The 16,155-nt window shown below is 45.2% G+C and overlaps 1 protein-coding gene across 1 annotated transcript in view; it reads right to left on the reverse strand.

Moving 5' to 3' along the window:
* LOC145391505 (uncharacterized) overlaps nucleotides 1-15,722 on the reverse strand; it is a 241,784-nt gene extending 226,062 nt beyond the window's left edge. The window contains exon 1 of the mRNA XM_080266131.1: nucleotides 15,556-15,722. Within this exon, the coding sequence (XP_080122257.1) occupies nucleotides 15,556-15,722 (167 nt within the window). The remainder of the gene's footprint in view (nucleotides 1-15,555) is intronic.
* Nucleotides 15,723-16,155: the final 433 nt, after the last annotated feature.

Raw genomic sequence — 16,155 nt, forward strand, 5'->3', positions numbered from 1 at the left:
AGAGTAAATATTGATAATGAAAACAACAGTAAACGAAAGATATAAGTAAGTGAATAAATAAATTAAGAGGCGTCATTAGATTCAAGGAGATTACAGGCAGAGAAGATTACAGATAGATGTAATGATATCCGTGGAGGAGGGAGTTGGCTATGATGAGGGGTATGGAACAGGAAGGGCAGCTTGATTGTGGGAGGAGGGGAGGGTGACTGGGATGTTAAAAGTAATGAAGGGCGTGGGGAAGAAAGGAAGGAACTGTGAGTGTGGAATACTAATAGGAAGTGAATGCTTATGAAAGAGGTGGGGGTATGGGTAGGGACCTGTGGATGGGGGTGGAAGAGAGAGAGAGAGAGAGAGAGAGAGAGAGAGAGTATAATTTGATGTGTGGGCGTGGAGGTGTTTATGGTGGGATTGGATAGAGCGAGAGTGATGAGAGAGATGTTGGGGTGCAGTGTGGAATAGAGACGGATGGGTGAAAGTGTGGGTGTGGTAGGTACAACGTGGATGCATGGTGTGGAGTGATCAGGCGGGGATATGGAGTAGTGGAGTTTGGATATGGGATGTGGAGTAAGAAAGTAGGAGGTGATGTGGAGTAGTTGGGGCTTGGAGATGGCGATGTGGAGTAGGAAGGTTGGAAGTGTGGAGTGATACAGAGTGAGAATACACCATTCAGAGGGTAGGGAGAGAACTGAGGCATGTTTGTTTAACCGGGCAGCTCCATCGCCCGGTCGTATCTGTGTTACCACGTGAAGGCGCCCCTCTCCAGCCCAAGTATTTAAGTAAGGATCTGAGGGTCACAGAATTACAATTTTGTGGCGCTGCGAAGGTTCGAGGTTTAGAAGGATATCTGTGACGTGGCAAAGCAGGTGTGGAGGTGTGGCACGAAGACGTCTATGAGCTGCAAGGATGTGACGCTGCAGGAATAGGTGTGAGGCAGTGAAAGATGTGAAAGTGAGAATGGGTTGCAAAGATGTGGCAAAGTCAGTCTACAGCTGTGGCAGAGAATAGTTTAAGAATGTATTACAAAGATATGGTACAGCCGATCTAGAAATGTGGTAGTGATAAATGCTAATGTAAGAATGTGCTACAAAGATGTTGCGTAGGAGACTGAACTGTGGTTGTGAGAAATGTGTATGTGAAAATATGTTACAGGGATGTGACATAGCAGATCTAGAGCTGAGGCAATGAGAGATGTTAATGTAAGATTATGTTACAAAGAGGTGGCATAGCTGATCATGAGCTGTGTCAGAGAATATATATGGTCGTTGTGGCGTCGATTAGTTACGTTACGGGTGTTGAAGTGTGGCCTGTGGTGGGGCGTGGAACCATCAACAAACCTGGATCAGAAGACGGCGCAAAAAATGGCATCCATTATTTCAGCACTTGGCTCGCCATTCACTGCCAGCAGGGGGCGGGCACCATAGGCCTAATGTGGGTGGTGTGGGCGGGAGAAAACAGAGTAGAGCCGCGGGAGAGGGCATGGAGAAGGGGTTGGGAAGGGGAGGAATGGGCGTGGAGTGAGATGGGTGGGTGGGGTAGTGCGTTGAGAAGGGGTTGGGGAGGGGGGAATGGGGGTGGAGAAAGAGATGAGTGGGTGGGGTAGGGCGTGGATGTGGGGTTGGGAGGGGGGAGAATGAGCATGGAAAGAGATGAACGGGTGGGGTTAGGGTGTGGAAAAGGGGTTGGGGAGGGAAGGGGGTTGGGAGGTAGAGTATGGAGAGGGGTGGATTGGTAGGGGATGAAGATGGATAGATGAGTAGGGAATGGAGAGGAGGTAGAGGAGTAGGGATAGCAGAAGGGTAGTAATGAAAGGAAGAGGGGTCTTTGAACGCTGGGCATGGAGAGAGGTGGAGTAGTCGCATGTGGAGATGGGGCAGGGGTCGGATATGGAAAGAGGAGGGGGAGCATAGCGTGGAGCGAGGGGAGAAGGGTGATCAGAGAGGCCCATATGGAGGGGCAGCAAACTCTTCCTCTCCCATCCTTTACGCGAGGGTTTAGGCTGATAAGGGAAGAGCGGTCCTGGGGTTACGGGTGTTACGGTGTGAACAATGGACAGAGGAGGGTGCCATGACGATGCTTAGCGGAGCTTAACAACTTTAGACGGGGCTTTAGGGACACCGGGATGGCAGGAGGAAGCGTGGCTTTCTATGCTGGAAGGGTAATTAACTAGATTACAGCGTTTTTATTATACGGCCATCATCCATATTTAAAATCCCTTAGATTATGTTTCGTGTGGTGAAAGGTAACATCGCTTGAGTGGAGTATTATTTTTCTTTTTAAATGTTCCAGGTATCATATTGTCATTCACAATATCAATAATTTTGCAGAATGTCATAAACGTTCCTCACTGTGGACAAGAAAATCTTTTCTTATTTTTATGCCAAGTTTCTCTTTTGATTGCCATTATCTGTCGCCTAATAAAAGTTAACATACTTTCTCCAGGAAAAATTCGTTTCTAAACAGCAACATATTTCACCTTTATAGATGTGGTGTACAGGAGGTGGTAGATTCCAGTCGTATAAAGATAACATGAGAGTGCAATAGAATGGGTGTTATGAAAGATGTTAAGAGTGGCTCTGAAAGTGAGGTGTTGGAGGACAAGATGAAAGGGATGGCTGCGATGAAGTCTACAGGAGATCTTACCCTTGATATTGTGTTGACTGAGAGTTTAGTGGTTGGAGATGATGGCTACGTGTGTGTGTGTGTGTGTGTGTGTGTGTGTGTGTGTGTGTGTGTGAGAGAGAGAGAGAGAGAGAGAGAGAGAGAGAGAGAGAGAGAGAGAGAGAGCGAATTGAGTAGATTAATTGATGAAAGACATCAGAACAATAAAAGACAGAAAGTGATGCTGAACTTTAGAATGAAGGGATAGAAAGATGAAAGAAGAGAGACGATGAAAGAAATCTGGCGAGGAATGAAAGGAAGGACAGACCAAGAAGTGTGTGTGGCTGGGAGACCGTAGGGTGAATGGAGGATAAAGAGAGAAAGTGAGGGGAGGAGGAGGAGGAGGAGGAGGAGGCGGAGGCGGAGACGGAGGCGGAGGCAGAGGCAGAGGCAGAGGCAGAGGCAGAGGAGGAGGAGGAGGAGGAGGAGGAGGACTAGTCAGGAGAGGAGGGATGATACTGGTGTGGGAAAAGAGGAATGGTAGGCTACTGCTGTAAGGGGGGACTCTACCACTGCAGAGAGGAATGGTAGTGCAGTGAATAGACTTGGCACCGCAATGAAAGGTATTGTACTTCTGTAAATGCTGAAAAGAGGGATTAAAATTGTTGTGTTAAAAAACGGTACTGCCATAAGGAAGGATGGTACCGCGGTGGAAAGGAGTGGTGGTGCAGCGGGTAGTGCTGTTAACGATGTACAAAGATGTAGTACTGCTGTAAAATTAGGAGAGAGGGCTCGGAGGTGCTGTGATGATAGTAGTGGTGAGAGGGATGCTGCTGTTGATTCAAAGAAATATCTTGAAGACGATTGATGTTGCTGTGGTCAGACTGGTGCTGCTGTAAGAAGGAACAGTTGTATAAGTGTAAGAGAGATAGACTGCAAGTTCTGTGATGGAGGTGGAATTTATGTGAAAAAATACTTTGTTATTTGAAGGTAATGCTGTGGAGACTGTTGGTTCTGCAGAGACTCTTGCTCTTGTCCAGAATATGCCGTGTTGATAGAATGGAGATATTACTGAGAGGGATGCAGCTGTTTATAAAAGGGACGAGGCAGCTGAGTAAAAATATACGACGACGCAGTGAATGAGGAAGGAGGGAGGGTCGAGTGTCTGATGATGATGGAGTGTCTGGTGATGATGAGAGAGAGGGAGAGAGAGAGAGAGAGAGAGAGTCTGTAAGAGTGAGTTTACTGTAAATGCTGTAGGAAAGAATAATTATGTATGAGGGAATATGTGTAAATGTCTAAAACTGAGTGCGTGTCAGTGCTGCTATGTATGGTTGTCTCAGGGAGTGTGTGTAAAAATCCCAGAGATCGGGTGTACAAGTGTGTGAGGCCCTCAGTACAATGGGTGTGTCTCGGTGATGTGTAGGCCAACAGAAGGTGAGTAAATGACTGTGGTTGGTGTGTGTGTGTGTGTGTGTGTGTGTGTGTGTGTGTGTGTGTGTGTGTGTAAGTCTCTCGTAGACCAGGTGTAAAAGAGTGAGTGAATGACTGTGGTTGTTGTGGGTGATGTTGAGGCGGCCTGAGTCATGCTTCATCAAGAGCTAAGCGGCTGACAGACCACCTGAGGGCTTTTGGCGGCTGCTCAAGGTCGCGTTGGTGTTGCTCCTGCCAACATTATGGGCCGTGATCTCGTAGGCTCTGAAGACTCCCTAATACCTCATGCTTTGCGATTTGTTTTGCGTTGCTATCGTACCTTGTTACACTCCTACCCCTGCCTTAGATGAGAAAGAGGGAAAGCTTGATGATGATGGTGATGATGATGATGATGATGATGATGATGATGATGATGATGATGTATGCAGTTTATATTTTTAACATATATATAGTGTGCATAAATAACGTGCAATAAGCGAAGCAAAATAGTTATCAGTCAGTATATGTTTATAAGTATGTATGTATGTATATGTGTGTTAATGTATCTTGTATGTATGTAAATGCATCTGGAAAAAGTCGATGCATATGAGACACACACATAGTCGAGATAGATGTGTTGTTATGTATAGGTAGCCTCATAACCCTAGATAAATACTATAAACTTTCTTACATTAACTTGGCCCAAAATTACTCTCTCTATATTGAATTGTAACAAGAGATTAATACTACGTTATGGTGCTGGTTACAAAGAAGTGCTATGGAAAAAATGTAGAGGAGAAGCATTTTATTTTCTACTACTGAGCTCCGTGACATAGCAGCAAAAGGACGAAAATCTCGGCCAAGTTAGAGTAAGAAGAACATGGCACTGTATTCTTGTATTAATCTCTTGCTACAGCTCAGCGTTCAAGATGGAATGTTGGTAATTTTAGGTCATGTGATAGTGAAAGGAGTATTGAAAGTCTCCCAAGTCGATAGGAATACGAGGTGAGCGTATCGATAATGCAGATCTGGCATATGTGACCTATTCTTTGTGGAGGCTGGCCCCATAAACAAGCCGAGAAGGTGATGGGGATTCTGGTACAAGGCCACCCATACATGTCACGCCGCGCCCCTCCACCTAGCCCCACCCATTCTCCCCACTCCACCCACCTATACTCCACGCCCATTCTGACTACACCCCAGCCAGCCCACCCTCCACCCCACCAATATTAACTCCATTCACTCCACCTCACCCATTCACCCCAACTCGACCACCGATTCTTCCCTCCCATACTAACCCCACTCACCCCAACACACCCTTCCAGCTTCTTATCGAGCCCCACCCCTGATACTAAAGTTCTTTCATCTTTACTTGGCCCAGATTTTCGTCCATTTGTTGCTTATTTTATGTCGATCAGTGGCAGAAAATGCTGAAGTACTGAATCCATTCCATAGAACTTCTTCATAACTAGCATCATATTCTTATGTTAACTATTGCCATAACTCAACAGTCAAAAAGGAGAGATGGCAATTACAGGTGAAGTGAAAAGAGTAAAGCCCAACCCGTCCTATTTATTTTATAGTCCATTGCACGCTACACTATTGCACTGGTTCTGCATCCCCATCTCAGCCCCACCCACTACAGAACCACCCAGCCTCAGGGAATTTAACCTGATCCATTCCCATCCCAACCCCACCAACTCTACAGAACCACCCAGCATCTCTCAGCTAACCTATCCTAACCTAACCTATCCCTAACTCACCCTACCCCGCTTACCCTGCATTCCAACCCTGCCATTTCTACAATCCCTGTGTGCCCCTGTGATTCAACCACCTCATCCCACTATGCTATGTCATTCCCTGTCGCCAACCCCACCCTAAACCATCTTTTTTTTACCAATCTCAGCCCGACCATACAGTCTCTGTAATTCCAATCCAATTTCGCCAGCGCTACCAACCCCAAGTTCATCCAGTCTAATCTGCAATCTCAACCCATCTTGCCTCTCAGCCTCATCCCACCTGTCAGTCCCCACTTCTTCCACCAACCCAGCCCACCTTCTCTTTAACCCCATGTTTTCTTGCACGTTTTATTAACTCCATATCCATCCAGCTTACTACAGCAACCCTATACCATCCTGCCTCATTGTCCGACCCTCAGCTACCAATTCCCTACCATCTTGAGTCTCATCCCAGCCCCCACCTACAAACCCCAAACCATCCTGCCCCATACCATCCTGCCTCCCCAACCTCCAGCTACCCACCCACACCTCCATCCCTGCAACTCGACTCCGCCAACCCCAATCCTTGCGAGCCCACTCCAGCAACTTCGCCCAGCCCCACCACTTTCGACCCAGACCAGCCCAGCCCAGCCCCTGCCAACCCACACGGCCACACCACGCCCTTCAGGTGTCACGACTAGCTGTTATGTTGAGTCGAAATTGCCACCTTTGTACACTGAGGCGGAACTTTTTTACCCTTTATGTATATATTTACCTCTTTCATATTCTTTTGTGAACCGAACGCAACCTCTCAGTGATGTCTGTTCTTTATCCCTCACGATATGATGTTTAATAGATTTTGGTTTTAGCTCCAACTGGACAATATTTTTCAGGTTTGAGTGATATATTTATTTTGTTATTCATTGATTTATTTAGTTTTTAGTGAAGGGGCACAAATTATTCACAAATTATTAAACCAGTTCCCTTTACAGCACAAATTAATCACACATTAAACCAATTCCCGTTACAACACAAATTATTCAACTAGTTCCTCATAACAGTACAAATTATTCACAAATTATTTAACCAATTCCTTTTAGCACAAATTATTCACAAATTATTAAACCAATGCCCTTTACACCACAAATTATTCACAGATCACAAAACCAGTGCCCTTTACACCACAAATTATTCAGTCAAATCTGCATCCCAGACTAGAAACACTGGCAGTACCGATTTTCCTGTTACTGGCAACTCTACGCATAAGAAACATATGCGGAGCCGTATTCATAAAATTTCTCTAGCTTATTGCATTTAGGTTGTATTCTAGTTGACATTGTGGAATTCTTGGGGCCATTTTCTTAAGGATTTATTTTGCGTGCAACAGTTTGATATTCTCTTGTATTTTTTTGTATACTTTCAGTACCGAGATAGTTGGCCTCTCTCACGTACTGAAGGATAAAAAGGTGTAATATGCACAAAATAAATAGGTAAATAAGTAAAATCGCAAGGGAAGAGGTGTGACGAGGACTTTTATATTATCTGGAAGACATCCCTGCATAAGATTGTTTTTTTTTTTCAGTCTTCATTTATACGACTATGAAGCACGTCACCAGGTAAATACCGTATAACAGAGATAGTAATAATGGCCAAACAAAGTAAATTTTTATAATAATCGTAAAAGAATGGTTAGGGTCTTTTGTGATATGGAGAGTGGATGAGAGGTAGTGCATGGAGGGGATGGAGAAGCAGGGCACAGAGAGGGGGGGGGATAGGGGAGGGGGAGGGGGTATTCCGTGGATGGAGGTATAGTGAGGGATGGAGGGGTAGAGTCTGCAGGGGGATTGAGAAGTAGATTATAGAGAGGGTAAGAATAGAGTATAAAGAGAGGTTGAGAGGTATGGTATGATACGGTACAGACAAAGGTGGAGGGGAGCGTTATGATATGAAAAGCAACGGGTGGAGAGGGATGGAGGGGTTGTCATGGAGAAGAGTGGAGGAGTAGGGTACAGAATAGGTTGAAGGCTGGGGTAGGGTATTGAGTAGGGTGCAGGAGAGGGGGTGAAGGTACTACTTTTGAGGTGCCGACAGCTGACCCGCTACACCCCATCTCACTTACACCAGTACACGCATCTACATCGTCCCAGTTGCCCAGCACGCATAATACACGGTGATAGTGGGCAGTGAAATCCTTAGCAACCCGCTTGGAACCCACAGACAACCAGGTCATCAGGCGTCTTATTTTCGTGGAGGTTTTCTTGCTCCTTTTCCTTAACGATGAATTAACCTGTTTCGATCCCCTCCGAGATGACTGGAGGGTTTTCAGTCTTTTATTACCACCAAGAAGTTAGGCTGGTCATCTGCCCTTAAATATACTGGACTGCGGTTGTCCATCTCGTCCTTAACGATGCTTTTACTCTGTTTCGACTCCCAGTAGGTGCCTCGAGGTTTTTTAGTCATTTAGGTTAATGCAATCGAGGTAAGTAGTTCGGTGCTCTACTCTTAAATGTTCCAGACTTCTGTTGCCTAGTCCCAGACCCCTGCTTTTCTGTCCCTGTTCAGTAACGACCTCCTTTTCTCACGACACTCCGCCCTCCATCTCTCTCTCTCTCTCTCTCTCTCTCTCTCTGCATGTGTGTGTGTGTGTGTGTGTGTGTGTGTGTGTGTGTGTTTCGGTTTGATGTCTCGTCGTAACTCCTAAAATCTAAGCCGTTGTAGTTTCCTCTGCTTCCTTTTCGGCACTGGGCTTCAGGGAAAGGACGTGTTAATGGGAGAAAGCCGTCGCAGATTTGGACTTTACATGGGAAGAACCAGGGTGAAAGCAGAGACGTAGGAGAGAGAGAGAGAGAGAGAGAGAGAGAGAGAGAGATGAAACAATCGTACCTCCTCGTCTGGCCGGTCTACAACATAAGGGATTCTTAATTTTGGCCAGAGCACCACAAGGAGCCGACTCGAGGCCCCCCAGCAGAGAAAGTGACTACCTTATAATTAAGACACTCCTCGGGGGGCCTCAGCGCGCTTCCCCTGTTTCTTGGGGTCGTATTGTTGCAGATTTGAGGAGGTTATCTTGTACTGGGCAGGGACGCCTTCACGTGGGGGCATGATGGTGGATTGCCAGAGAAGGACAGCATTATCCTGCAGTCCATCAGGTTCACGTTTCAGTTACTATTACTACTACTACTACAACTGCTGCTGCTGCTACTACTACACCTTTGTTAGAAGACTTTCTATATAGCACGTCTTCCTTTCCAGTCTATTTTTGCATCATGTTGGCTATTCTTGTTGTTTTTGGCATTAATTAAAAAAATATACTGTGTTCACTTTATCTTCGAGCAAAAATGCCCTCTCTCTCCATCTTCAGTGTTGAGCTATAACAAGAGATTAAAACTAGAATGTGGTGTTGGTCAGAAAGAAGGTCTGTGGGAAGGGTGTAGAGCCTTAGTATTGTCTTGTTCTGTCATTAAGCTACAAGAAAGAGAATGGAAAAGGACGATAATATCCCCTAACTAAAATGAACGAAATATGGTACAGAGAATATTAATGTGCAGTATACAGAATAAATCGTAACAAAAGAGGTGCTAGGAAGCCCTGGAGATAGAAAACGAGAATGCGGTGGCGTCAAAGAGATCATTTAACCTTTCCTTGATTCGAGATGAAGGGAAGCGAATGCAATGCCCTTTTATTTGTTGGAATCAGGTTGGGTGGGCTGGTATGATGGGGGGGGGGTAATTTAACTTTGTTTTTGAGTGGCATGAAATCATATCAGTCGGATCATCATCATCATCAGCAGCAGCAGCAGCAGCAGCATAAACCCTCTTCATACTAGTAAATGGGGGCTGTAGGATTCAGAGTGAGCACAAAAATGTTCATCGGATCATAACCTTTGAAGTTACGCCGCCATGATGTGGTATGAGAACATGCCAACACAATTTCTAACCTCTGAAATTACACTCCTATGAAGAAACCACAAGATTAAGAACAGCACCACCAAGAGAATTTCATAACCTACGTATGCGGCATTTAGAACACTTGAGTTAATATATACAATTTTGATCAGTCGAGCGTCATGAGGCGGCTGAATGAAGAGAACCAAACCAAGAGAATTTCATAACCCAGGTACTGTATTTAGAAAGTCCTGAGTTAATATTCATACACTGGGAATTTTTACATACAGATTTGGTGATCAGGTGAAACGTTACGAGGCGGCTGACCCTTTTGCAGCGGGATGAGGTAACTAGGGCGAGCGTGGTTGACTCCCGCTGGTAAAGGACACGAAGGGCGTGGTGGGGGGTGAGATGGAAGGAGGGAAGGTGTGAGGGTGTAGATGGGTGTGAGGTATGGGTGGGGTATGAAGGAGGTTTAGAGGGGTGTGGGGGGTGGGGGTGGGTGTAAGAAAGTAGGCGTGGGTGGGAGGTGGGTAGGGTGTGAAGGATGTGGAAGAGAGAGAGAGAGAGAGAGAGAGAGAGAGAGAGAGAGAGAGAGAGAGAGAGGGAGGGAGGGAGGGAGGGAGGGAGGGAGAGAGAGAGAGATTTTTTTTTATTATTACGAAGGTTTGTGTGTGTTTGTGGATGGGAGGGGGATATCATACAATTTGTATATACCTGTGTAGGCCTTGAAGAACTGTATTTCATTGCACTTCGTCTTTTATTTCAGGATGTTAAAGGAGGGAGTCTAACTTTGTCATTACGAGACGTCTCCTTAAGATGAAGAAAATATTTGGCAGCAGCAAAACCAAGGTATGTTAAAGAGTTAATTGTACTTTCTGACAGGGCTAAGGGAGAGAGAGAGAGAGAGAGAGAGAGAGAGAGAGAGAGAGAGAGAGAGAGAGAGAGATTTCCTGTTACCAAGTGTGTGTGTGTGTGTGTGTGTGTGTGTGTGTGTGTGTGTGTGTGTGATGGCCAACAAGTCAGTGGTGCTTTATGGAAAGGTCAGGGTGATCACTGAGGTAGCTGACGATATTATAATTATATCACAAGTACTGATTGTTGCCGTCTCCTTCAAACAGTTAACCTACATTTGCTTACTGCTCCCCTACCCCCCCCTCTCTCTCTCTCTCTCTCTCTCTCACACACACACACACACACACACACACACACACACACACACACACACACACACAGACGGGAGTTCGCGCCTCGCTCAGGCTGCGAAAAGTTTCACTGACGAAGTGGGTGGTTACTGTCCCCTTTGAGCAAGGGGACGGGTGTGTGAGTGTGTGCAGGTCACAGCCTTGTCCTTAGATCGGACTATATGAGCTCTCAGCTCCCTTCCGGGAGGGTAAAAACTGACGATCACGACCATCAAGTGATTCTGACCGACCCGGTGAATTACACACACACACACTCACACACACACACACACACACACACACACACTACGTACGCACTTTGTATATATATATTTACTTACATCCCTAACGCTGTTCATCTTAGACACAAATCTTTATTAAGCGAGGAAAGAAGCTTGGATGATAAAGGGGAATCCCACTAATGGTAAGGCGTTAACAGAAAAACAAGTGATGCTTGGGGGGACACTGTGATAAAACCTCAAGGGTGACTCGGCACCATCACCCTGGTCCAAAAGAAATCCAAGCACATAATAGGAGACTCTTGAAAGGTTATTTTTTTACATGTAATCAGAAACTTTTACCTTGTATAATATCTAATTGATCAGTACTCTTAATTATTGTCACTTCAGGCCTTTACAGATGAATTGTGTTATTTAATATCATGCAAATTTCATACAAAATTGTATATATTTATATTGAGCTAGAAGTTACTGTTCGTTAGCACTGTACACTGTTGTAAGCAGACTTTGTATTGATTTAGTTTGGCTGATAGAATCATGACATAGGATTTGTTTCAAATTTTAGCTTGTTAATGGTAAAACTTTGGACTGATCATTGTCAATCCTACACATTGGCCTACACTAGTACAGCACATTGCTGCTACGACTTAATTTTCGAGCATATATGTTCTGCAGGTGAATAAATGTGTGTGTGTGTGTGTGTGTGTGTGTGTGTGTGTGTGTGTGTGTGTGTGATCCAGTGTTGGCGGGAGGGCATCTGCTTTTCATGGCCACCACCAAAAAGGAAAAGATGCACAGACAGGCTTCAAGAATCATGGCACGACGAGTTCAGAGAAAACACCTCGATGTGCTGGTCCGTAGAGACAGGTGTCATGCCCCAGGAATCGCTACACTGACAGCAAAAGGTGTAACGAGATGAGAGGTGAGTGCAACAGAGCTCATGCATGGTGTGAGTACATTGTGCTTATATGCCAAACCAGTCCAGAGTATCAATGTCCACTCTAATGCAGGTTCATATGATAGTGTAATCAATGTGTTCCGGATCTCTTGACGTAGACCTTCAGTTATACACTTCATTACGTTGATATGTTTTATATTCTTGCTATCGGTAAATGAATATATTGAGCTTTATGGTTATTTATAGCCTACGGTAATCCCATCACCACTATAGTTCTTTTACCTTAACTTGGCAAAGATTTTTCTCTTTTCGCATTTTATTTCGTCGAAGACAGTGGCAGAGTAAGACAATACTGTGACTCTATATCCTTGGCATTGCACCTCTTCGTGGGTAGCACTATATTCTAGTGTTAATCTGTTGTCACATGTCACTATGAAAGAGTGAGAGATGGAAGTTTTAGGCCAGATTTCAGTAAAAGGGGTATAGTGGGCCATCCAGGTCTGAATAGAGTCATCAGGTATCAGCAAGAATTAATTTACAAAAGTACGTTGTCGTAGATATATGACGTCATTTACTTTTTTTTTTTTCCTCAACATATGTCGGTATAACTAGAAAGGGAAATTGACTCCTCAAAGTCAAGAATGAGAAAGGCTGTCACTAAAGTTCACAGTAAATGCACCCAGTTCTCTGAAATTGTTTGAACACTTTGATAGCGTGAGAAATCTTTATTATTTAATTTTGTTACTGCCAGGCGAGATTTCTCAGGTTAAGAGTGCCTTCTCGTCATCTAAGAATTTAATAAGTCTCAAGTAACCTTATGAGGAAGTGAGAAAATATAACTTTTATATTCCTTCTGACGTCAGACAAATTTTTCTCTGCTTGGAATGGCTTCCCGTTATGCTAGTGTTTAAAAAGCTTTCATGGTGTGAGGGGACACGGGGTGGGGAGGTGCGTTGAGTGTTGGGAGTGAGTGGGGAGATGTGTGAGCGGTTGGGGTGAGGATGTGTGTGGCGAGTCGGGATGGGGAGGTGTGTGAGAAGTCAGGGTGGGGAGGTGTGTGGGAAGTCAGGGTGGGGAGGTGTGTGGGGAGTTGAGGTAGGATAGGGAGGTGTGTGGGGAGTCAAGGTGGCGAGGTGTGTGGGAAGTCGGGGTGGGAAGGTGTGTAGGGACTCGGGGTGAGGTGGGAAGGTCTGTAGGGAGTTGGGGTTGGGTAGGCTGGGGAGGTATGTGGGGAGACTGGGGGTGTGGAGGTGCGTTGAGTGTTGGGGTTGGGTGGGGCGGTGTGTCTGTGTCCAGCGCCGGTAGATATTACAGCGACCACAATTTTCCCGGTAACCCCCGCTCTAAACAAGCTCATTAAGTGTTGTTAGCCGTGGTAATTTCTCTGCCCCAGCATCATTACCGGCTGGATGCTCTATCATTTCATTGGTTCTCGTGATCTCCCTCGCAATTAAGTATGTCATAATGGGGAAGCGAAATTCCTGTCAGATACCAATTATATCCACCATTATGTTGTATGAAAAGAGGCACGCGAACTGAAAGCAAAATTGCATGTGTTCTTCCTGTTTAACTTCAACTCGAGGACGTCAATTTACACTTTTATTCTACGAGGCTTCAGATAATTCCTTTTAGATTATTATTTTTTTTTTTTTACGTTGGTCTAGGTATAATTAGACTCTTTTATTTTTGTCAGTAAACACCGTCGTAGAGAAGAGGTTAGTAAAGGCTGTATCTAATTCAGTGTGCGTGTGGAGTGTGCTTAGGTAGTGTGCATGGGTAGTATGCATGGGCAGTGTGCATGAGGAGTGTGTACGAAGAATGATCATGAAACTTGAATGGCAGTGCAGCGAGCCTAAAAAGGGAAGAGGAAGGAATGAAGAGCAGCGGGTGATGAGAGAGAGAGAGAGAGAGAGAGAGAGAGAGAGAGAGAGAGAGAGAGAGAGAGAGAGAGAGAGAGAGAGAGAGAGAGATGAGACTAGATAGCTGAAAGTGTGGGAAAATGTGAGAGAAACGAGAGGAGGAGAGGAAAAACAGTGAAGGAAGAGGATGAGAAAAAAAGACTGTGGGGTGCGTGAGTGAGAGAGACGAGAGAGAGAGGAACAGGTATAAGCGGAACAAGGACTCGGTGCATCTTTCCCCATCACAGTCTTCTTGTCTCGTATCTCTCTCTCTCTCTCTCTCTCTCTCTCTCTCTCTCTCTCTCTCTCTCTCTCATGTCTATCTGTCTGTTTTCTTTCTCACGGTCTGTCTATATCTTTTCTTCTGTCCGTCGCTGCCTGTCTCTGTTTTTCTTCAGTTTCTCGCACCATCTAGTTGTCTACCTTTATTTATATTACTCTCTGATGTTTTTGTCTGTCTGTACGTATGTCCGTTCTTCCCTGTATCTCTCCTCTCCCTATCTCCTTTTCACCCATCCTCTCCTTTCCTTCTCTCTCGCATTCTCTCCCTTCGTTTTCTCCCTCCACCCGGCTCTGCACCCTAAGGCCAACAATTCTCATTACTCAATTACACAAAAACGCTAATTAGAGAAACTGAGGAAACGAGAGAGAACCACCCCGCCAATGGCCACAGCTGGGGTCATGGCAAACCCTTAGAAAATGTCTGTCTGTCTGTTCATGTCTGGCACTGCATCCTGTGAGTGGTGCGTGGACGTAAGCACAGCAACACCACCACCACCACCTCCACCACCACCACTACCACCACCACCACCTCCACCACCACCACCACCACCACCAACAACAACAACAACAACATCATAATCTTCTTCTCTGGGCAATGTCTTGGATCATGCGAGATGATTTGGATTTTTGACCCCTTTAATTCTAGGACGTAAATGATGTTGGTAATATCCCAAAACAGGGGAGAGGGAAACGCCGAAGCAGGACAATCATCAGAGTTCCCACTTAAAATGGGCAACGTTTCCATTCACTTACTTTCCCTTTACGTGCAAAATTTTCAGAAAGAGTTAAGGAAAGGAGTAATTAGTTTCTTAAATCGCTGTCGCTGCAACGAAACGATACTGAAAGATAAACCGCATTAGCAGACACCGAGAAAGAAGACGCTTATTTATACACTAATTCAATCCTACCAGTGTTGTTTTGGGTTCGCCAGAATGTTAAATTTCTATACTGTGTTAAGTGAAGAGGGATCATCAGCCACCGTTTTATTTATCGCCACAGTACCAATTGGGTATTAATGGACAGAACTGTTTTAACGGATAGCGTGAAGTTATCAGTGTAAATACGGACGAGTTTCACTTTTTTTTTTTTATCAGCATCTTACATTTTAAAATTTATTGCTGAGGAGAGACAATCGACAGTAGATTTAACCCTGGCCTCGTAGGGAAGCGGTACGAATGATCAGAAATCGTATTAGCATATAACGAAGACAGTGTAGATACGCGTTACCGATTTTTCTTTCCAATATGAATTGGCAAGAAATCGTTTTTGCAGGTTAAGGAGTTTCTTTCATGAACTTTTATGCTATATTTCTAGAATGCATCGTAGCGAAGAGAGATCAACAGTGGAAGTTTTTCATTCTTGCCTCTGAAAAAAGTATATAAAATAAATTAAAAAAAAAAAAAGTAACAAATAACGAAAAGGCCCCAGTCGATCTACTCACCTTTCAGCCTGCCTGGTGAATCTGGAGAGGACGTCATTGCCCTGCGACGGGATGTGTGTTTCCTCGACGGCGTCTGTGTGTGCTGGCGAGGTGTCTGAGGTGGCCGGGCAGACCCACAGAGCCCCCAGCACCACCACCACCACAACCAGTGTCCTCGCAAACACCATCGTGGCCACCATAACACTCAACACTTTGTAATGGCAATTCACTGAAACTTCTATAAATTCCTGCTGCTGCTATGTGTTATTTATGCTTTGACCCAAGATTCTGTTTTATTAAAGTGTCTCAGAACAACTCAATAAAGCCAGACAGTCATTGGTTTCAAAGTCCGCCAGGTAATGTTAATCATGATAACTTCACACAGTTTCAAAGTCCATCACTGAATCATGAGCACATTAGGTCTGACTTCCGCGCGCACAGACGCGGTGGCACAGCGTAGTTAGTCCCAGCGGCGTTGAGTCCTGTGTGGTGGCTGCGGGTGGTGGCGTGTGACTGGCCAGGCGCGGTGCAGTGCCACGCCAGGCGACCCACCGGGGCTGCTCCACCCCCCGAGGCGGCCTTGAGGTGGTGTGGCAGTGACGTCACACTTCTGTACTGCCC

Source organism: Coenobita brevimanus, chromosome 18, assembly GCF_032717465.1.
Source record: "Coenobita brevimanus isolate Jiangsu-jjx chromosome 18, ASM3271746v2, whole genome shotgun sequence".
Lineage (NCBI taxonomy): Eukaryota > Metazoa > Arthropoda > Malacostraca > Decapoda > Coenobitidae > Coenobita > Coenobita brevimanus.